Genomic DNA, 23,897 nt, shown 5'->3' with positions numbered 1-23,897 from the left:
CATATGTTGTTTGGCAAATCGAAGTTGTTCAGTGTCTGTCTAGAGATTTTGTTGTTTTATCCGTTGAACAGCAGCAGTTTCGCTAAATACGACCTTCGTTTGGGAAACTAAAAGCGTACGAACTAAAAGTGTTAAATAGATCTAAGCTACTAGATAAAAACGTGGGGAAAGTATACTGAGCATGTGAAGCTTGGTATAGGTTAAAGGAGCGTCGCAATTTAACTATACGAGATCTTAGAGATTAAGAACGCAAACGATAAAAGAATCGATCATCTCTATAACGTAAGTTCTAAACGTCCATTTGTTGAAGGTAAGATACGTTATCTGTTCAATAAAATATGAAGCAATGTGGAAGAAGTTTCGTTGGGCATACAGACTAAACAGATGGACAAACAACCAGAGACACGGGGGTTAATATTTACTCTTGGAAAAGATTTGTATTGTAGATCCTGCTATTGTTATCATGTATAAACGCTCTGTGATGAGTTTTCATGATGTGTAATGTCAGCGAACTAATTTGAATTGTCTCGTGTATACCGTTAGCAAGATAGGGCATATTTCGACAGAAGCTACGCATGAGTGTTCACAGAGCATCGTTCCCTAGAAAATTAGTTCATATATGCAAATGTATCTGAAAAAAGACTCTGTTATATATAGCATCCGTCGTCCATAATCCAGCAACTGTTCGAATGTGAATTTGTTATGATATATTCAATGATTTGCTGGGCAAGCATCGGTGGGCTGATAGCCCTCTGCGCAGCTTGGTGCGCCCCTTCTATACAGCCAGCCAAATGATACCAACATGGCTGCCAATAGAAACACTTTACAACTTAATTTTCGATGCGAACGTTGTCCAAGCTTTCCCGCATATCTTCTGCTATCGAGGGCAGCACGATGCGTGTTGAATCCAAAGTACACATTGAGAATAAAGTAGAAGAGATAAGAGGATGATGTATTTCGAAACACCTAAGCGTCGCAAAGATTCTGAGTGTACGTCGTTTTTCATTTCGAAATAACAACTTCAACATCAATAAATATACATACATAACTATGCATTATGCGTTGAGTAACAAAAAAATATCTATTACAAATTTTGTTAGCGTACCCATAGCAGGTGTTACATAAAATTGAAGGCTAACGTTAGCCTCAGACCTTGTGCAATGTTTGTTCACAATCAATCTCAGATATTCGAGAAATACCCTCCCTCTGTATGAATTTCGTCTCGCGAAAGGTGTACACTATTTATTCTCTATAGATATATATTACTTTAAGTTACATTTAAGGTATATATTACTATGGCAGACGCGCGGTTTGCCGATACTTCGAAAACATGTTCCCGCTGCAGCGAATCTAAACGGCACGTGGACGGCCTCAGTCCACGCAATATTTTTAGACTCAGGCCGCTCTCTTATATACCATAACGTGACAATGACATTTAGATGCTTAGATAACTTGCTAATCACAGCAACTAATGTTATTATATAATCTTGACAACGCTAAATGAATCGGTATCTATAATTACTGGATACAGCAATGGCCCTAATCTTTTTCATTATCAGAACAGTTAGAATTTAAGATAACTCGAGCCCAGTCTAACAACACACGTTCGTAAAGTGTGTCCGTCGCAGTTACCGCTAATTTAGCCAGATCTTGTTAATCATGAACTTCTTTCTTTCCGATAGCCCGTCCACTCACCAACGAATGCATCTATTTTTTTGTCGTTTGCCACGATGATTATTTGGCTAAGGTTTTTGTGGTTTGTCCTGTCATAATTACGAACAGAACGGTTCATCGTCGAACAGAAAATATGTACATATGTAAATGTGATCGCGTCTGCCTCATCTTGAAATGCAGTCCACTTACGTTTTAAACACTGCATTTCCCGCCGTGAAAGCGCCAGCCTTCAAGACGAGTAGAAGTAGATATATGCATTTCGAGCTGTTCTTAGATACGTTCCCACCCAGAAAACGGATGCGCAATGGCGTAAAAGACGGCGCTTGCTGCGTACTAAAATGGGTTTGCAGGTGATGGATGCACTAATATATCGTTACGGTGCATAGACGGTTAAATAGGCTTCATAGAGCTGACTTGTGCTTGAGTTGACGGTAAAATCGTAGGCCAACCGACTGTGGATGTGGCAACGCCACATTTGTGTCCAACAGCACAAGTCGATTTAAATATATGCAGTTATCGCGAAAACTCTAATGGTACAATCTGCCGTATTTAACCAATAAATACACTTTAGGTCTACGATTAACCCCAGTATAAAGAAAACTAGACCCTCGTATATAAAGTACGCAGTCTTTCGTTCTATGAAATATTCTATTATAAGTTTCTATAAAATATTGTATATAAGTTTCTATCAAACTATAGCTACTAGCCTATCGGCTAGTGTCTACAGTTCTATAGTCCTAGTCGAGTTCAAGCTTGTAAGCTGGCCGTGACATTCGGCCATCATAGCCAGCTATTGCGCCCACGCAGCATTCAGGTACCCCCCGTGAGGCTGCATTTTTCGCACCTCCTAATGGGCCGGCAGCCATGTTGCGGTGTCTTCGAACCTATCGAAAATGAAGTACCGCGAGTGCGGCTTTACCCATCGTCATAGCGAGATTTGGACACCTCCCTGGCTTGCAATTTTAATTGTCCGATTTGCAATGCTACAACACTATCCGTTTCTTTGCTTTCCATCTGGCATTCGTATAGTGTTCTCTTTCCGTCAAGTCGCTTCCCATAGATACTTGTCCTTTGCGGCCGAAACCCCTAGCCCTTGTTTCTGCTTCGGCGACCACGTAGATTACCATCTGGCACCGCTAGCGGTATTAACGGCTGCAACAAGAACCGCCTCCCTCCGGTCTCTTTCGTATTCCCGGCCTCGTCCCCGATCCTTTACAATCACGCAGAAATCACGAATTGGACAGATGGTCGATCTCCACTGGCCCAGTCGAAAACGTCGTTTCGTGTTGGAAGTCATTCGCCTCAGCAACACTTAACGGCAGTATCGAACAAGCAGGTCTGGTTTGGCGCAGCTTTTGTCATTGCTGCCACCCAGTTGTGTGGAGCTAGGCCTTCGGTCGGAGAGTGGCGGCATTAAAGTCCCAGCCGCAATCAAATTAGTAGCTATTTACCATTTGTTCTCTTGGCCGTTATATGCAAAATTTACTAATGTAATATAGCAAGCTGAAATTTCTAAATTTCAGGGATAAGGTACTCGTTTGCATGCGGCCTATATTGTACTTGATCTCCCGATAACCGTCAGCTCCTCGTTCTACTGGAGTCCTATCGTAAAAATGACTTTTTGTTGTTTGAAAAGTTTAGAGCTTTTTTGAAATACAAAAAAGCTAGTTGCTTCACAGAAAATGAAATAAACCATCTAATCTTCAGTAGATAATATCACCTAGAATGATCACTAAAAATGGCACTTTGACAGCAGTAAGCTTCACTCCTATATATACTGATTCTATTCCAGGAAACTGTGAATTTCTTCATAACTGAACAGCCGCTCAACTGATCTTAATTTACCTGAAAATTGTCCTTGTGAACCACTTGGCAATCAAAGCGTAACATACATCTCCTTTCGAACAAGATATATTTGCTGCTTTAACAGTGGAGGTTGAAGACGTAGCGTTAATCTGCTTAGACCGATACTGGGCTTTACCATACATGAGCATCAGGATTTGCGCGTTTCGAGTTTTTACAAAAACCGATCTTTTTTTTTTTGCAAACAAAATATTTTACGTAAGATAATGATAATAATAAATACTTAGACACAAGTCCGTACATGGGATCTGTTGATATTTTTACGCTGTTTGAACGTTCGAAATGATATAACAATATTAATTATTTTTTGCTCTCCAGAGCTCATAGCTGCCTGCTTCATACAGCAACTTGTGTGTTAAGATATTGGCCGTGTACCTTATAAAACAAACGCTTCCGCCTTACAGGGCTCGTTGAGTTGGGAAGTGTTTTTATGCGAAATTAAGTAAGCCTTGAACTAGCCGCTCACTGCTTACGCTTGTATTTGCGAGACATATATCTGCTCCTATCGGCGCGAGAAATAAGGGTCTCGAGACGAATATGGGCCTGAGAATCAGTCCACCATAATAGAAATGAAACGTCGCTCTGTCACAATCTATGAAATATACCGTTATCGCATGACAAGTAGGTGCACGCACCCCAGGCGTCATAAAAACAACGTCATCTGGATGTAGATTGCTATTGTGAATCATACTCACATTATCGAAATGACTGATTCTGGCAGATGCCAGTGTATACTATCGATTGAACTATTTGTTACAAACATTTTTGCATTTTAGCTTCAACTCGCGGCCTCTGGTTAATTTTTCTCCTGGGGTAAATTTGGTTAAAGCTAAATTTGCCTTCTATATACCTAGAGCTTATCGTTTTGTGCAATAAATAGTTCAATCGTACCAAGTATAGCTACAGCTAAGCGTGCAGACCTCAAACAGATTGTGTTTATATTGTGAAGAAACCCTAGATTAGCCTAAGCTAAATCTCGGACTGTGTAACGATATTTTAATACTAATATTATTATATTTTTTCCTCTGCTTAATTTCAGGTAAGCGCGGGTCCTTGCGCCCTTTCATCGTTTCAACACTGAACCACTCAAGTAAATACTTATTTTGGCTATATTAGCACGCAGAAGTATTGTCCTGCCCTGCCTATTCTGTTACCGTTGTTCAGAAACAACTGAAAAAAAGATGCCATTCAGTAAAAGGGTTCTGTTTGTCTTGAAACAAAAGAGTTGCGTGTACGTCGTATCTGTGCGAACTTTCACAGTCTAAGAACTGTCATACATAGAAATTTGCACGGATACTGTCCTGCTGACAGGCCGTGCAGGGCAATAAGGTGTAGTATGGGCTTTAGCATCGGACATCAGCGATGAAGTGTTAAGGCTAGGCGAAAGTGAGCTTAATGTAAAAAAACAAGGCGGCCCATAACGGTGAAAGAGACGCCTCGTTTTCATTAGTGTTGCTCCTTGGCTGGTTGACCCTCATAATGTATGATAATTATGGGTCGAGCTAACATACAGGCGAACAATCAGTCCTAAATTACAACTACACACAATACACTACTCTATCTATGGCGATAATAGCGATTGAAGATTGGCGACCACTTGGTTATCGAAGATGCCCGATGGCGAGCTAAATTGGCGCGTACAAGAGCCGTGGCCTCTGGGACGCGGGTCCTTCTAAGCAAAGGTCTGTAGGTAACGTTCTAGCCCTATTCCCATTCGACAGAGACATAACTTGCTCTTCCAATAGATCCGTGACACACAGCATAGTACAGGATCATCATGGATCCAAGATACCTGGCAGCCCTGGGCGTTTCTCATTCGGCCTATGCCTCAATAACAACAAGAAGCGACTTTAATGTCCATTAGGAGCATGCGAACGCTTCTCGAATCTATTCGGTAGTGTCATCAAAATCGATCTTTCTTATTCAACGCGATCCTTTCACCGTATCCTTCCCTGGTATGCGGTATAAACTAACCCATATCATGTTTATGGCCATCGCGTATTCCGCATGATGTACGGGCGTAAGAGGGAGAAACCAATTGGAGATGCTGGTAGGTCTCTTACGTTCGAAATAGAGGAACTTAAACTTTGCTTTTAAATTCATTGTTCACTAATCACATTTAGTCAGCTCAGGGTCGTAGACAGCCAATAGCGTTATGTAAATATCACTCTAATTTAGTCTGTTAATTGTGCGTTATTTTAGAAATTCCTTGAATGTATCTAAATTAACTTTTACCTATAATATATATATACATATAGGCAAGTTTTATATATGCAGGGTGTCCCAACAAAATGTATACACAGTTTAGACGATTATAACTTCAGTTTTTATTTACATACATGTTATTACTTCAACCGCAGAACAATCCAAAATGTAAAGCTTTTCCTTCCAACAAAAATGAATACGGTTACTACACTGGTGGTGACCGCGGGTTATTGATCCAATCGTGAATTGAAAGCCTTTCTTTTTTTCAATTGGTTTTCTGTCGCAAACTTTATTTTTAAGATATTTTAGTAAGAAATGATCAGTTAACGTTAGAACGGACAGAGTATTATTCTGTAGTGCCAAACCAATCCGTTTGGAAACTCTGATCAAGGCATGGTATCACGATGATGGTCATCGGGTTTGAAGTAAACATTTGTTATCTTCACCATTTCTATTGAATGAGTGGTTAAATAAAAAATAAATGGCCGAGAGTAAACTCGGCAGTATCAGCCACTCCGCTGTCGGATAAGGGTGTTCCAATTAAATTTTTTTGGAACAGCCTATCTATAGGGTGACCTTGCAGAATAACTGTACATGTCGTTTCGTGATGTTTTCCAAAGTATACCAGATGCTCTCGAGGCTGTTTTTGTTCGTTGTGAAGTGTGTATACGGGGTAGGCCTCGTATATGCAGAGTGAGAAAGATTCAACGTTTTCTATATTGCGCCACTCGGTCATTACGGCGCTGCGATGCTTAATTTTTCTCAAAAACAAATAGTTTCGTGGTCCCAAAGCACAAATCCGCTTATTATATTATGCGGAAATATCTTTGAAGATACGGCGGTGCTAAAAACTGTCGTAGAAGAAAGTGTCGTTGGGGTTCGCTGTTGAGAAGTAACCTTTTTCAACTTGTACCACCGTTCGACATTTGCTTGATGTCAATAAATAAGGCATATGGTATTTTTAACGTTAAAACGCTAAACTAGTCGCACTCAGGGCGAACCTTCGGAGGGGCTCAGGATCCTCGAATGTCAAAAACTAAGTTTTTCTAAGTCTATAGATCATGCATATCCGAGTTAGCTTCCCCTGAAAAATCGACTGTTCTGGTGAAAGTATAATAAAAATAAATAAACACTATACAACAGTATCCTATTGGTTTTAGCTACATGCGAAGCTTCGGTCTAGAGAGTATCGTGGTTATTTTCGAATCAGGACGAAAAACGTGTCCAGAATACCTCGCAGGGTTCTGCTCATGGTCATACCGAATAATGGCATATCAGATAGCCGATGCGAAACGAGAGACGACTTTGTTGAAGCCGGATGATTAGCTAAAGAGAATCAACAGAGCAGAGATTATACTATTGGACACGCAACAATAGGAGTGCCGTGTTCGAGATATGGAGTGAGATCAGCAGTCGACATGAGGACGGAACGGAAGCGGATGTAGGGTAGGGCCGTACATATAAACGAATATATATATATATATATAGATTGGAATAAACGTACGAAGATAGATGAATTTTCGTGTGCTCAACATAAGAAAGAGGGAACGATGATACTTTTTTGTCAAACCCGCATATTTAGATGATGTTTTTATATCTTTTCATAGGTTGAAACATTATAATAATCAAAGATTCATGATTCCTTAGCCTATATTTTTTCCATTGCATGCGTGCCCACCTTTTCAATTGATAACGGAAATCAAACGAAGGTGGTTTCGACTAATAGGACGTAACATCGTCTGCGCATTATATCGAATGGTGCATCATATAAGTTGTAGTTGATAATGCCAACTTATACATGACGTGGTAAACCCTAGTCGGTCCATCTGCCCCTTGCTCTAACCTGACGACCATCAAGAAGACATTAGGATTAAGCTCATGCAATGGTTCGGAGTTAGACATGTCCGCGTATTACCTTTGGGTATTTTTCCATGTGAACTCGCACTCCTCTTTTGGCTATACTTTTGTCATACCTATTTGTCAGAGCCGCGTGAAAGCCCAGGTGGCAACGTAGAGCTCGGAGGAAATGTGCCAATAGGTTAAATTAGTCGAACGTAGTAGGACGAACTGGTCAAGCTGGCCGATTGCAGTTTCATGCTGGCAAACGCCTGTCGTATGCTGTACGACGTCTCCTTCGTCGTCCGTCAAATCCGACTCGGCCGCTTTTCAGTCCCGAACTCCTGTGCTTAAACTTTGAGCTGCAAACATGTTTAGACAACGTCTAGATTATACTTTATTCAAACGTTGCTTGAAATATCAGCCTGGTTCATGTAGCAGTATTATGGCGATAGGTCGCCGATACGTTTCTGCGGTTGAAGGCTTTAGGGTGTTTTTAGGGATTGTCGATACCGGCACGATGACAGCACCGATGGTGCTGCCGCCACAGTTTCTACAATGTGTATGGTTATTATTATTACAACTACTATTAACTAGACAAATTCTATTCGAAATTGCCGTTGTTCTTAAATCTTGACTACAACGGTATCGCACAGGCGTTGTGTGTATCGGCTGATGTTGTCTAATCGGACCATAACAATATGGAGAAGCACCTATCGATGAGTATGAGTATCATATGTTTAACGCTTCGGCCGAGATTGATCTCAGTGTAACTAGTGATTTACATTACCCTGATAGAGGGCTTGAGATTTAAGCAAACAAGATGGCGTTCATTCTTATTTTATAGTAACCTGAAGAGTTTTTGCTGTCAAAGTAAGTGACATATCGTTCTGTAGCATATACATATATCCTAGATAAAAGATGTAAACGTAACATAACATCTTAGTATAAACAACGCATTAGTTGTTTAAAAGCTTTCACTTTTCATAATTACATATACCGTTATATACCGCTTTGTGTCAGTTCCTATGACTGGTGATTTGTTCCTGTGGTCTTATCGCAACAGCCAGCCGGGACAGATCGTTTGGTCACAGTTGCTTGCGCTCACTGCCGCCCGTCGTCCCGTGCGGAAGCGGCCTTCAAGCGAACTCTGAAGGACGCGCTACAAATATAGAGCAGTTACAGGCGATACTGATGCATCTGACGCGTGCGATTTTCGCGATTCTTCCTGCTTTCCGGAAGAACCTGTCTAGCACCCGTCTAAATACAGCTTCGGTCTGGCCGAAGCGATGCGACGCAGTCGAGTAGTGGAGAAACACAAAGAAGCTGGTCATTGCCACTTCCGTAAAGCGAAACCAGGATAGGGGTGCGAACCAGGGAAAGGAAGGAACGGGCTGTTGTGGAAAGGGGCATTTGCTTAGGAGAAACGCATGCAGCAGACACTGGATGATCAATGTGTATTTGCTAGTGATGACCCTACGCAAGCAGCCCCTGTGTGATCATGCGCACGGTCGCTGCGCATACGTCTTCCGATTCTGCTGACATGTGTCACGCTTTGTTTCGTCACTGATGTGTCTAGTTAACATACGTGACAGATATGACGAAGTGGCATAATTATACGTGAGCTGACACATACAGGTACCTTGTCATAGAATTATTCCAGTGCAATGAGGCAACATGCATTTTTAAAGCTTGTTTCTTTGTTTGTTCTAAATGATCATATGAGAACTCACGTTTTCATATAGCGATTCTACGTATGACGTCCTATGGTTGTTGTAGCGATTTCAGAGACAAAACTGCCTGTAAATAAAGCCCCTATGCCATATTCTTTTACTAAATATAGTAGAGGCAGAAACAAATGGAAACATATTGTTCTATAGCGAAGCAGAACTTCGCGAGTTTACGCGTCGTACGCCAAAGCAGACACACATACACTATATATGTCAATAAAGCATGAACTCCGCAAGTGAAAGGTATACAAAAGGAAAACAAACAAGATTAACGGTGTCGAGAAGAATCAGGTCGCTCCATCCGAGCTAGAACGATCTGCGATAACTATAGACGCGAATGAATACGATAACCGGTGATGGCCGGAGAAAAGTCTGAGCCGTACTGATACGGGTAGAAAAGCTCTGAGAAATAAAAAAGTGAGATTATTTCGGCAGAGACAACCTAACAGTGGTGAATGTGCGGGCGTTGAATCCGAACGATCATTTTGTTAAGGTTCACTTACAAGGCAAGCTACCGGCGACCTTTTTGGTATCATTCGAGCAGAGGATGAACATTGAGCATGATTGAGAATGATTTTCGTTGGCCGCCTCAGTAGGTTACAAGCACAGTTATTGTAGAGGACAACAAAAAAGCTTTGCATGAGCTATATATCGCGTCAAAGGACTTTAATAAGGAATTTCTGTTTTTTCTTTTTAATTGGGAATTACAACGCCGTTCAAGGCCTTGCGTAGATTATTTACCTACTCTTAATAATTGAGTAGTTAAATGACGACCTACCATGTCGAACAAGCTGAAAAGGTGGTGGTCGGCCCTAACGATGCGTTGGGTAGTAGTGACCCCATTTAGCCGGTGAAACAGTGGACCGCGTCCAGGTAGGTCTTCGTAGAAGGTTGACCGGACGAGAAATATAGCGTATCTGCTCATAGAGAGATATTCGCTGCGTCTCTGCTACCTTGCGTTTTTGCTTTCGGCACTATTCATGGTGGGGTTAATACTTAGCCGTATCGCACAGAAGAATGGCAGAGGCAAGACATTACATTTTCATCGCTTCGTGGCCTTCATGTTAGGGTCTTACTAGTCTTTATGAACCACACCGTCCTTTGTTCTGTTTCTGTTGGCTTGTAGGACGAAAAAACAGCATTTACCTAATTGATCCTACGTTACGCTAGGAGGTTAGACGCAACGCAAAGATTCCAGCAGAAACAAAAGAGCCACTCGCACTAGTATTTCAAACAGTAGTCATAGTTTAGGAGTCTCTTATATTCGAAGACCTTTTCCGTTTTACCTCAATGTGTCAATCCTGGCTGGAATTGACTACACAACCGACTGCGTTCTCTGCTTCTCTGTTGGCTAACTATTCGTAATAGGCTCTGCAAAACGTGTGAAAAAAGCTGGCCTGTAACATCGGCTGGTATTGGGTACCTATCGGTAACGGATCGTATCACTATATATCAAACTGTAATTTAAGTCAATAGCCTAAAGTAGAGAGCACAGAACGCGGACTGTCAGTGTATAGGCCGTGTCTATTTAGAAAGCAAATGGGTGTACAAAGGCATTAGTGAATCGTTAGGATCGGACAGGCACTCCATCCTACTGAAAATATGGCCTATTCTACTACAAAATCATACGCTATAGATCGCAACTTTAGAAATAAGGCCTATGAAGGACGCCCCTTCTCGCTATACGCAACGTTATAATCAACGCTTCGTTTTTATTGTCTTCGGCCGTTTCTAGTACTCGTCGTTTTTATGTTTGAGTACGGTAAATATAAAACGAGTAGGTGGTAGGAGTGTGCTTTCTTTACCAGTTGCCAACAGACTCCTCTCTTGGGATTTTCTTACGGTGGCTGGATGGTAATGGACTAACGCCCATAGGGCCTACCGTTGATTCCGCTAAACCTGATTTGTTTTACCTAGTCGTCAATCCTGAAACGACATGGACCAAAACTTCCGACCCCTACCAATGCTATGTGCCACTTCGTATGAGCTACAGATACAAAACCTGACCAACGGCTTTAAGAAGGCAAATAGCCTTAAGAATAGCTACATACGCCGAACGTGCACACCCTTCTGTACATCTGCCCAAAAAATTAACATACCTGAACCGTTTGAACCTACATATGTGCTACTGCTCAGTTCTAATGCTTGCCTGCACGCAGGAACCAAGACCACGGACTAGTCGATGAACAGTCGAAAAAATAGGCAATGGGAAAAAACTATACGTACATATCCTGGGCGTTAATGGAATAAGTAAATAGGCAGAATTGCTATCCGTATAGTTACGATCCATTGGAAGCTACGCGACATTGCGTTCCGGGACGACATTTTTGGCTTATACGATTTTGCTGAGACGAGATCATTTGCGTTTTGGTATTTGTATCTCAACGACAGATGTCTTACGGAACAACAGTATGAATCATAGTACTACTGTTGTTAGCTCTCGGCTAACTAAGTTGCGTTCATTGTGATCGTGAATTTTGCAGGGCACGCCATGTCTGCTTTATGGCGCACACATAAAATTCCCTTATATGTTCGTATATAGAAAAACTAAACGAACCGGAGAAGCTAGGGCCTTATGTATTGTACTAGCAACAAAATTTATCGATGACCTATCAACTACGGTACGTTCAACATAGCAAAATTATGAAATTTTAGTAGCATACAAATATATTGAGATGCGTGGCGATCGTGTTGGTAAAACGATGGGAGGCGCGAAGCTCCAGAGGATCGAGCTGATACGATGATCGGGATAGTTTCAAAAGTATACTTTCTTCCCTATTTGTTGTTGATTTTGTTTTTGTGTAAACCAGCTAATTTCTACTCTGCATGATCATTTTATAAAACCGGTTAAATCAGCAGCTTTTGATTTAGGACCATCGCTTAGGTCTGTCTTCGCCTGCCATCGATCTAATTGCGACAACACTACGGAGGTGCAGCACTAAACTACGACCAATTCTCATATTTACGCGCTCTATAAATAAATATCACCAGGACTTTGCCCAAGATCCTGTGGGCATGTGTTCCTAGTTTGCTTTGGCCTCGATTTAAACTGAAAAAGCGATAAAGCTGTGCAGTAATAGTGCTGTATAATACCTTTGCTTGATCTAAAAATTAAGTTTTGAAGTTTCTCTCATCCTCTTACCATGCACATTTGTATAATTCTATAGATATTGACGAAGACATATATATTCATACAATATACACTACACGTATGTTCATAGGCGTGAACATGCCGAAATAGACATGTCTTTAACAGATAAAAACTAGTTATATCGCTAGCATACGGTTAACAACCGGTCGGTCAACCCATTTTATGCAGGGTGGAGAAGAAATTGAGGAAAAAATAACAAGCTCTGGCAACTGCATAAGTGTTAGACAGCTGCTCTCGCCGAAGAAGATACAGAGAGATACAAAGGGATGATTCATGGCCGAATTGGATGAGCTGCTGAACGAGTATCTTCGCTCTGCGCTGAGTTACTGAACCATTCATCCGAGCATTACGTAACGCATGTTGAGGTTGTAGGCATCGTTGTGCTTTCTGCATTGCTCAGGGCTCTGTTCCCAGCAGCAAAACCAAAGCTCCTGCTGTGGCCGAGGCTTGCTCTGTTTTTGTCCCCCTTCTTTTTCCTCTGTACATCTTTCCTTCTATAACAATTTTTTTCCTGTCCTTTCCGTTCGACAGCGCCTTCTTATCTGTAAAACGTATTATACACCACTAGCAGAACTAGGGTAGAAAGAGTAACCGTTGAACAGGCCCAAATAACGAGAAAGGGACACGTCCACATGTAATAACGGTAGCAAAAACAATAATTATGACGGAACATCTATCCACCAGTGTCAGCATCAATGGCCGTCAGTACTGGAAGGAAAAGGTAAAGGTATGCCCGACTAGTTCCTGTTGCGCGATCTGGTGATCGCGTGCATGGGTTGTGGAATATAAGAGAAAGCGAAGCGGCTAGAGTCATGTGGAAAAATCGTTAGATGCTTTCATATTTGAGAGACAACGAAAAATACATATGGAATAAAAAGACGAGAACAACAACAACAACAATAATAACGACAACAGCAGCAACAACAACAACAACACTAATTTAAGAAGTACGAGGAGAAAAGGTGTGCAGAAGAACTGCGACACATTTGATCCGAGCTGAATCTGAGAAACACACGCGATTTAAATAGCCGGAGGAGTAGTAACGATGGTCACTTGATACTTACGTGACATTTATCAGAGTACCTAGAGGTGGATTAAGAGAAAATGGGGCACACATACATACATTCATCTGTATGGGCTTAATAATAAGAAAATACGATAGCAGAAAGAAATATCGGGTGTGGGAAAGTATGTGTAAGTGTTCGTGAACTAAGTATTGATAACTTTGTAGAAAAGCCAGTAAAATCTCTGACATTACGCATATACTTAGATAGCCACACGTGTAATTATTGCCCTATACAACTGGCCAAACATACAGCCCAGATAGAGGTGTCGGTTGTGTACAAGACAGGCAGTCATGTAAAATTAAGATTAAGTAACTGTCCATTAAAACGACAGTCATTTATTTCATCATTAGAGATTAGTAGTAGACAGGTGTGCCAAATACACTTGCTTGATCTGGTGGACTAGCTCATTATCAGCAGTGCTTTTTATCTGCCAGTGCCGTCATGACGCGACGTCACGCTTATCCTCACTATGGCTGCACGCACGCTGTTACCCATATATTCCAGTAGAACAATATCACCAGTACCAGTCTTCTGCTATTTGATTGATAGCAAGCGAATACATCATCGATTGTCGCAATCAGACGAAGTCAGAGCTGAGCGCTCTCCTTTCTTCCTTTTAGTTCGGGCAGAATAACCGGAGCAGAAAAAAGGCCAGTTCACTCAGCGAATGCAAATTGTGAATGATCGTAAAGAAGCCGAAATGACTCGAACAGATTTACCTCAACTTCGTCACCCCCCGAGTATTTTCTCGGCTTTCTTTTTCGCTGTTTTATGTCAATGTGATCTGTACCAAAATGCAGCAGAAGACTTCGGCCGATTTAGGCAGTAAAATGTTGCGAAAAGCCAGAAGGGTACCTTAAGAGGCAGTTTTATAGAAGCTCGATTCAGTTATTCTTTCGAGGAAATTTCGAGATGGCTAAGCGCTTGCTAATATGAAGGCTGGTTAGTTCGCTAAGATGAACATCGGGGTTCACTGTTAGCCAAATTTTTGCAAGTAAAGAGACCAAGCGAAGATCTCGCTTACCAGGTATCATGAACAAGCTATCATTACAAGGTATCAAGAACGTCAGTACGCCACGATCACACCCTGGCATCGAACCAAGTTGACATATATAGTTCATGTTAACTAGTTAGAAACAGTAGCTTTCTGACGCGCTGCGTCATTGTTTTTTCAACACAATTTCGTTTTGAGCGCGGTGGACATACTGACAAATGGAGTTCAACATTGAAAATAGGCTCTGTTTTGACTTGAGCCTATCGTCGAACAGCGTATAACGACACTCATCAAATGTATTACAGTTAATTGGGTTGTTCAGTGCAGGCGTACATTACAGGGCATTGGCATGCCCTGGTACGTGTGTTCTAATGTCTGCGCAAGTCTTTATATAAACTCGTACTGGTGTAGACTAGACGATGTGAACTGGGTAGGGGCACGATGAGCACGCTGTTAACGTAACGTGCACGTGTATCGGCCACTCAACATAGGTTCAGGCCCCACAACCAGCGGTAGTTAAATAATTCGATGTAGCCAACGTCGCTAATAGCACAAGTAAAGGCACTAGTAGCAGCTGCGACAAGCTTCGACTCTTGAGAGTGCATAGCAGTTTATTAGAATTCCTTACAACAGCTAACTACCGTTGCTTTCAAGACTAAATGGTATGAGAGACAGGACTGGGCGGCTGGGACCCGAATGGCTTAACTCGCTCGGGAATCCATAAATAGTGAGCGACTTTGGCAGTAGCAAGAGAGCAAAAGGAAAAGACCTAAACAAACGCGGGAGCCGTCCTTTTTTATTGATATTAATTACGTTGTGTCAGATTGCTTGAGTAGCCGCTTCTGCCATCGCTGTTATTGGGACCCGCCTGAACGACTCCAATGGCGGTCCCTCGTCCCGGGGTAGCCCAATGACTAGTCGTTGGTTCGCTCTAGGCGTTGGCAGCAGATAAGGGAAAGTTAGGGTAGGTGTGAGGTAGCGCGTGCCATCGAACGATGGGGTTCATGGGAATGATGGCGATCGGCGGCGAGGCTGGTAGAAAGCCCACTTCGAAGGCCAAAATAGGTTTCGAATTTCGGTCTTTGCTGGAGCTGTTGGCGGCCGATCAGGAACGGTGGCTTAAAGCAATAGCAGCAGTAGCGGCAGTGGTGCATAAACATAGTCAGGAATCAGAAACCAGGACTGAAGCTAGAGGCCGAAAGATAATCTGGTAGTTGACTTTCGCCGGCCGACCAGAAGGCAGGACAGTAGGGCAGGAGGTAATAGTTGTGACATACGTTTTTGAGAGCGAATAGGGACGTGCTGATTGATGACAGCGGTAGATGGATGAAGCGTACGGATACAAAGAAAATGGTTACGAGGGCAATACGAAGCGGACCTTAGAGCTGCTGAGAAAAGAGCACTCAAGTTTACCGAGAGTCTAACTGGTGGACGGGTGTCAGAAACCTTTTTTTAAGACAATACTGCAGACACGGACGTCTCTGGTAAAAAATCTGGCTTTTGGGAGTTGTCTTGCAGAATTAACGTTAGCTCAGCTGAAGGCCGGGACTAAAGGTAATTCTAGGGCTGGCCATAACACGTAGTTATGGCCAGCCCTAGAATAGCTGCACCCTGTTCTAGCAATTGTAGGCACTACAATAGAATAATAATCTTCTTACAGGCGTTTGAGCCAATGAACAAGGCAGTGAACATGAGGACACAGGCAAAGTAAATAGACCACGTTTGTAGTTCTGTCTGCAAAGTTTCTGCTACATAGAATTTGTGCAATTATGATCCCTTTATATAATCAAAAGAGGTGAGATCGATTACCTAGGCATGCCCTGTGATCACGAACACTTTTCACAATAAAATAACTTCATCTAGATGGATGGTAGTGCCATGTTTATAGAGTGATCTATGATGCTTAATGATGATAATCTGAGTGCGGAGTGATCTTGCGTCCGCTGGTGGCATGAAATGTTACTGTTAGAAAAGTTCCTTACTAGAATTAGCCACTTTTCGATATTTGGGCATTTGCCCCATTTACAGTGCGCTACTTTTTGTAGTAACATTGATGTCTCCGAGAGCCTCGAACCCGAGTATGTATGGTGACGATTCCGCTATGTTTAATTTACCCTTCCATCAGGTTGCGACGGCAGGCACTTCCGAGGACCTCATTTCACAGCGTACGACTAAAACACGTGTGAACGCCTAATAAGATAGCAGTAGATTTGTTTATTGTTATGGGAGCTCGTCGTTATGGTCACGGAGCTGGCTGTGGTCGTTTTCTCCGTTTCGCCTATCTGCGACAACTGCTTTTTCTATTGTTGACAGAGATGTCGAGCCAGACAATGCACTTGAAAAGCTCACCATACAAATGCCATTTTTCTTTGGAAACAACAATGGCACCTTTGGGTAAAAAAGGTGCTACTCGCGGCAGCTATACCCCCTGTGGGAGCCTGTTGCTAGCTAGCTAGCTAGCACGCGTCCCCTGGTAACGCTGCCCTACGGGCAATAATAGTCGACACAAAGTTTCTAGACCCTGCTGGGGCTAGTGGCAGAGCAAAAACGCGGAGTCACTGTACGCCAGTGGCGTCGGGTACACGATAACAAGCAAGTTACACGCCGAATACAAATAAAGTATAGCTGGATGTGAAACCGTCAACAGCGCTGGAGCTTCGATTCTCTGTCGGTCCGTCGGCGAAATCATATAATGACCCAGGCCTTTAGACCTGGTCAAATCATCTTTTCGTTTTCCGATGCACTGCAAATGGTTTGCGTGAGAGGATCAGAATCGCAAACAGCACTGCTATTTATATGCGAATTGTTTCGAAAATAGGATACCGTCCAACACGTCCAGCGTCCTGTAAGTTATATCCTGATCAATTAGCTACGCTGCTTTAAAGTTATGATCTTCACAATCGATCACTTCGTAAGGTAATCGTACGAGCACTCTCAGAGTACTACTGCTGGTTCAATCCGTTGTTACTACTCGTTTTCCCTATGGTGCATTAAGGCTATATTGAAATTTGACTGACATCGTTGTTTTACATGACGAAAAATTAGCAAATGATTACATTTGCTTCGAGGGCTTATATCCATATAGGCCGTGATTTAGGTCGGCAAAACCGGTCGAGTACGCTGTCCTCCATCATACCGTAAGCTATTGCATGTTATACAACCCAATTTGGCTTCAACTTGATATAGTAAAAGATGTTACCGTTATTCTATTGATTTATACCTTAAAATCTACCTAACACTTTACTAGTAGCGAAGGCAAAGCCGTTGATAGAAGAACTTGAGAGATCTTGTGCAAATAGAGTATGAAATATCCTAATAACGAATTGTATTTGGGGATGCAACTGCACTCCAACACAGCCATATGCGGACCGAAATTCGCACGGCCATGTTCAGTGTGGAGGTAAGTTCTGCCTGAGTGTGCAAAGAGGTTTACGTAGAATCGAACTACTAGGCGGTCATGAGAAGCAAATTATTGCAAGGCTGCACCTTGCCCAGTTGGGGTTCATTGAGCGCGCATACTTTATGATTTACTTGGCTATCGTAGACTGCGTCTGGGCTTCTATTGTACCCTCATGTCTGCTTGCACATGCTCATAGTCATCGACATAGTAATGTTTCCGGCTTCACATGGCTTCGTTTCGATACATGTCGTGCTCTCGCAGTGTCAACGTTCTAGATAGTTCCGTTTAGCTTGGATTAGTCTTGAATGGGCAGTTGGCATTTTGGGTAGATCGCCATGCCAAACATCGAGCAGTCTCCTTCGTGCTCTCATGCGCGCTTCCAGCAGTTGGCAAAATTGTGTCAGCCTACCCAAGGATGAAGCCTCGGACGGGCATTCGGGTCGGTCCAGTTCCACCGTACCCTAATTGGGTCTGCTAATGTCCGTTTGAAAGTACCCGAACTTAGCTATTTGCCACTGTGTCGACTACAGTGAGAGTACCTAATGGCTCAGCCAGATTAGTGTTATTGGGTTGTTTCCATGATACACTGACAGCCAATACAGACTGGTGACTGCTTTCTGTGACCCAGCAACCCCATTCGACGGATGCATTTACACATAATTATGTTATGAACGGGTTGATCGAATCGATCGAGCGCGGCCGCGGTACGGCCTTCCGAGAAGAAACAACAGAAGCAACTTTGAGATATTGGAGCGCTGGAACAAAGCTGGCTTTGAAGCAGGAATCTATCTGTAGAAACGGTTCGTTCTATTTGTCTCCTTGGCGTCCTCGGTCGTTCTCAACTGATACAGCATATTAGCTATTCCTAGAGCTCTTTGGTAGGGTTTCCTTAATTTTCGGTAGGCTGTGCTTGTACCCTTGTTTTTTTCCGAGCTCTACAATACACCACGTTGCTTCAATGCGTATCTCTGTGTTGGTATGTAAGTGTTAGACGACCGCGGTACAGGCAAAGGCGACGAAGCTAACCTACGCGATACGTGGAAACTCCAGCTGGTTTGCTGACTGTATGGTCAATCCCCAAGCTGCCTGGTTGTCGGCTGACTGGGCAGTAGTAGCCGTAGCTGAAATCCCTCTCTGATTTTCGCTATGCTCGCAAAAGCAGTCGCTCAGTAACAGCGTATCCTTTTCTTCTTTCTTTTCGTTTATCTGCTATCTCTCGCTGCTGTCACCTTTACGAGTGTCCATCGCGTAACTTCGCCTTGTCTAGAAAACGTGCCAACATTCCTGGACTAATTTAGCCGTGCGTGTTCGCGCGATCTCTGGTAGCTTACCAACTCCTTGTCAGACGCTCAGTCGGTTAGCCACTTGCTGTTTAAAATTTTGTGGAGGTCTTGTTCTCAGCGAAGACCTTGTTTTCATAGGTTACCAACGATGCGTCTGTTTGTTGGCCATCGTCGACAGTGTCTGACGCAGAGACTGACATTTTTTGGTGCCTTGTCGTTGTTCCCGCCTTTCGTTGCGGTCCTCATTGTCGTCATTCATGACATCCATAGAGGGATATCAGCTGTAAATGGTGGAATAGGAAATGGCAAGAAACTGACCGTCAGCCAGCAACGTAAAGCAGCGCAATTTGTCCAGTTTGGCAATTTTAGCACCCACCGGCCAACGAACGCCAAGAATTGGTGTGGGTGAACACATGGCCGTCGCATAGTCTCAGGCATAAAGCACAGCATCCGCTGGTTTGTCGTTGTTGTCAGGAAGAAACCTGGTCTCCTACTTCTCGAGCAAGACCTATGCCAGATTAGCCAGGGCTGCTGGTTGTGCAAAGAAACGTCGTATAAAGTAGACCGTAAACTATTTTTCCTTCGAGGGCTGGCTTTTTGAAATATTCTGCCGAGTAGAGCAGTAAAGAGCCGAAATGATGTAGCAGGGTTAGGTAGGACAACGAGGAATTAATTATCGCTTTTCCCTTTTTTTGCCATAAAAAATAACGAGCGCTGTTGCGGAAACGCAGAATTGCTGGTCGCTAAGTCACGAAAAATGATACGTGCCACAGACAACGAAGGCATCTCAATGACGACACGACTAATGACGTATCGTTTGTTACGTACCGAATGAGGGTTTGCAAAGGAATCAACCAGGGTCATCAGTGCGAAACGATTTGCATATTCCACCTCGATATCAGCGGGTTTATCGGCTCCATGTCTTTAGACCACGATACCACAGAACTGAAATAGAATAAGCTTTCCTGCTGTGTATGGCACTAGTGCACATAATGATGACAGCTAATGCATGCCGCAGCTTTTACATGCTCCGAATTGCTATCGAACTGGTGCAGAAGCGCCTTCTGCTTCGCAACTCGGCCAGCTAAAAATCGGCCGCTAATCTTAATGAAACGACCCAGTTTTGACACAGTAAACGCTCAATACGGTATCGATCTTGTTAATATTCTACAAGTACGCATGTGCACTACTTGAAAAAATTACTTCTGCCACTCCAACGCGCGCACTCACTCGCTTCAAGCAGACTGCATACGATATGTCCGGTCGCTTCAAATGATGATGGAAACAACATGAATATATTAGGGGAAGAGATACCTACCTGTGCACTGCCATATGCCGAAAAGGCGACACCTTAAAGAAATCGTGGTAATGTAGTGCAGAGACGACCTCGCTTGAAATATCGGCGATTTCCAGAAACACGAGCGCTGGTATATGGAACCTTGGCCTCGACTGTGTTACTCCTTTCCCTTAGCTAAGCCATTACACCAAGTATCTGTTAAAAATATCCCAATGAATCCTTGTGACCCACCCTTGCGTCGTCGCACGTTGTAAGACAGCGTGTGCAAGAAGTCCGAAACAGCTGCAGCGGCCCTCAGTTTCAGCCTGTGTGGTTGTTACCACGCTACGTCGGCTGACAGTCGTATTGTTACAGAGCTTTTCCTTGTAAAGGGTCATGGGCCTTGAGACTAAGTGCCCATCTGCCTCCTCATACCTAGCTAACTTATGAGCGGGGGACGTCAGCGGGCTGGGTATGAAGCTGGATCCTGCAGTGGTGAAGGTCATGAAGTATTTTGGTCTCGGACTGGTCTTTGCTGTTCAGCAGAGCTCTAGCTCAGTTTGGCAGAAGACAAACTATAATACCGATGGGCGGGACTTGTTTAGTGTGAGGGCAGAAGCACTTTCAGCTTTGGGAGGTGTTAGAGGTTTGGGGTATTAGAGATCCGCTGCTGGGGCTGTTCAAAGCAAATGGAAAGATGCTTGAGGGATAAAGATAGTAACTTTGCGCATATACATAGCATATACGCACATGTAAGTAGCCAAGTAAGTACAGTCCAGTCCTTCTTCTGTGAAAAGAGGCATCCACTGCCAGCATTGTAGTCAGCTGAAGCTGACTAGTCAGCCAGCTTCGTAGTTAAGGGGTAGCTTCGCGCGGGAAGTGCATCCTGACTGGCAACGTGTGCAGAGAATATCGTCGCGGCCCATAGATACATGACTGACTACTGCGAAAACTGCTTGTCGATCCGCAGCAGCAAGGACCATGTTCTTTAGTGAGAAAAGGCTTCGCCTCCGCATTCTGCCAGAAGCAGCAGCAGTAGCAGCAGCACTTGTCAGCGAAAAGGACAAACGGCTAACAGAAGACAACAAAAGGGAAAAGGCCATAGAATGGGCCGCCGCTCCATCACAGGCTGGCGCTTGCGGTAGGAGCAGCAGCTCATACAACTGCTTAGTAAAATCTGCCTAGCCTGTTGAAGATGTTGCTCGCTCATGACTATAAGACTTTTCTTCAAACAGCGACCGTGAAGAGCATAAAATCGAGTGATGCAATTGAGTGAAAAACTCCACCGAATCTTAGCGCATTTATGTATTAATTATCTGTGACCCGTCGAACAACAGCAATTGATTGTAGTAATCATAGAACGAACGAGTGCGCCATAAAGTGCTTTAAGTAACAATTCGCTTGGCTGCTAGGTGCACGCCGCTGCTCTTGTGCTTGTGCTGTGTTATGATTTGAACGATAGGCCGCTTTTGCACAGCGTTTCGCGGATGATGTACACTTAGGTGAGGGGCAAACCTGCGAAAAAAGACGCTCATGATGGATAGATAAACAGCGGTTTGGTGGGGTTTGTGGGACCAATTAAACAAACTAAAACTTGTTTTAGTAACACTCGAGTTATGCATAGAATATGTTTCTATTGTTAACTAAGATACGAAGGTGCCAGCTAGAAAAAGAATAGCATTGCTAACCGTACCTAAGCGCTGAAGTTGCTTAAAGTACTTTTTGCAATGAAAACGGCAATGGATAGCAAATTTCCTCTTATTGAAATGATGGATTCCATGAAACTCAAATTGACCTATAAGTGAAAAGGGTAGTTTCGATCAGGATGCACAGCTTGGCCTGTCAGGCTAGGCTGGTGTTTGTACATCAGATCGCTACCACTATGTTGTTATAGACAAATGGAGTTTATTTCTCACAAAGAGTTTTAATTAAAGAGGACTCCTACAGCTTGTTTCTTAACGGCTGTGTGTTTGAAAGTATCCTAATTCGAGAGTGCGTTTTCATACAGATGTGCTATATAGGGGCGAAAGTCTGTCGCATACTAATAAGAGGTCTTCTTATAGGGCATATGTGCCTGAGTTTATCCAAATTAGTTGCACTTATTCACTAGTAATTCTCGTATGGACGTTTCTATCCTATGGAAAGCGAACGTTCTCTCTATGATTAGTATATCGAATGCGTCAGTCATATAGCTTGAGTTTCAATCGGCTAGGGGTTCTTTTCAGCAATGAACTGCACACCACTGCACCTTAATATTGAGAGGTGTATCTTATCAAAGAATGCCTTTGAATTTGGCGCGCATCCACTATAAGGCTTAGTCCGGCTAAAATTTTGCTGTTAATTAACTTCGGCTGCGTTGCGTGCGACAAGTAAGTCAAACAAAGTTCCGTCATCTTACTTGATCTGGCTGCGCCAAGAGCGGAGTACGACAAATCAAAGCTGGGCTTATCCGTCGCTTGCGGCTTGTCTGGCCATTTGCGCTACTTGGGCTCGCTCGAAATGAGCGTCTCTGTCAGTCGTTTGCTGCATATGAAAGGGCCAAGGAAAAACCACTTGTTTTTGTTCCGTCCGAGTTTCCAGTTTCACTGCTTGAGATGCACGAGGACAGGTTTCTCGATATGCGACCTTAATGAAAAAAAAAATACACGAAAAGAGCGAAACTCATGTAGCAGAGTTAGAACAACCTCATGTCTAATTGGTATGCTAAACGACTTCGCTACATGGAGGTGGGTTGTATTGATGCCAACTCCAAAGCAAAGATTTTCTGTTTGAGTCACTGAAAGGATGCGTATGCAAGGGCGGCCTACACTTCTATGGTAATCTTTGGCTATCGTTCCCCTACCCTCTTCCGCCAAGCTGTTCTTTAATCGCGGTACAAGTATCATTTATCCATTTACGAGCAATCCTTCGCTACTCCAGTCGCTCAGTGGTTGGTAACGACAGTAAGGAGACGACAAGTGAGGACCGGATACAGGGTCCAAATAGCTAGGACCTTCAATATCTCCTCTGGTTGAGTAAACGGTTCAACCCGGTCAACTAAATTATATATACGTGATTATTCAACTTTGGTTTCAAAGCTGCAACTCTCTTTTGATTTGTTATCTGTCACTTAAGAAAATTGTAACTTAGGGTAAGTACTAAACAAACAACGGCATGTTGTTTGTTTGCCATGTCAATAATCTTGCTCAAAATGAGAGAAAACTGCCCAGACAATCGCTTGTTCAAGGAATATAGGAAGCTTAGTGTCATTCTTTCGATCTTACTGTCGCTGTAGTTCACCTTTTTGGTCTAATAGGTGATAAGTATATTACAGATCGATACACTTAAACAAAGGTAATTTTTTTTCCAGAGAGACACCTATCACGAAACGTTTGCCATGCAGCCAGATTCGGTCTGTTCTCTACTCCATAAATACCTA

General features: G+C 43.1%; 1 protein-coding gene across 4 annotated transcripts in view; it reads left to right on the top strand.

Moving 5' to 3' along the window:
• The window catches only part of LOC111261912 (rho guanine nucleotide exchange factor 28), a 94,108-nt gene that overhangs the window by 44,119 nt on the left and 26,092 nt on the right, over nt 1-23,897 (top strand). The window contains exon 9 of one of the 4 annotated variants that reach the window (XM_022835785.2): nt 6,903-7,842. The exons of the other annotated variants lie outside the window; for them this stretch is intronic. Coding sequence (XP_022691520.1) covers nt 6,903-7,064 — 162 coding nt within the window. The 3' untranslated portion in view covers nt 7,065-7,842. Of the gene's footprint in view, nt 1-6,902; nt 7,843-23,897 lie in introns of those variants that run through there. 4 annotated transcript variants of the gene reach the window in all.

This window comes from Varroa jacobsoni, unplaced genomic scaffold, assembly GCF_002532875.2.
Source record: "Varroa jacobsoni isolate VJ856 unplaced genomic scaffold, vjacob_1.0 scaffold_64, whole genome shotgun sequence".
NCBI classification, from domain to species: Eukaryota; Metazoa; Arthropoda; class Arachnida; order Mesostigmata; family Varroidae; genus Varroa; species Varroa jacobsoni.
The sequence above is the reverse complement of the archived record's forward strand: the minus strand, read 5'-3'. Positions and strand labels throughout refer to the sequence as shown.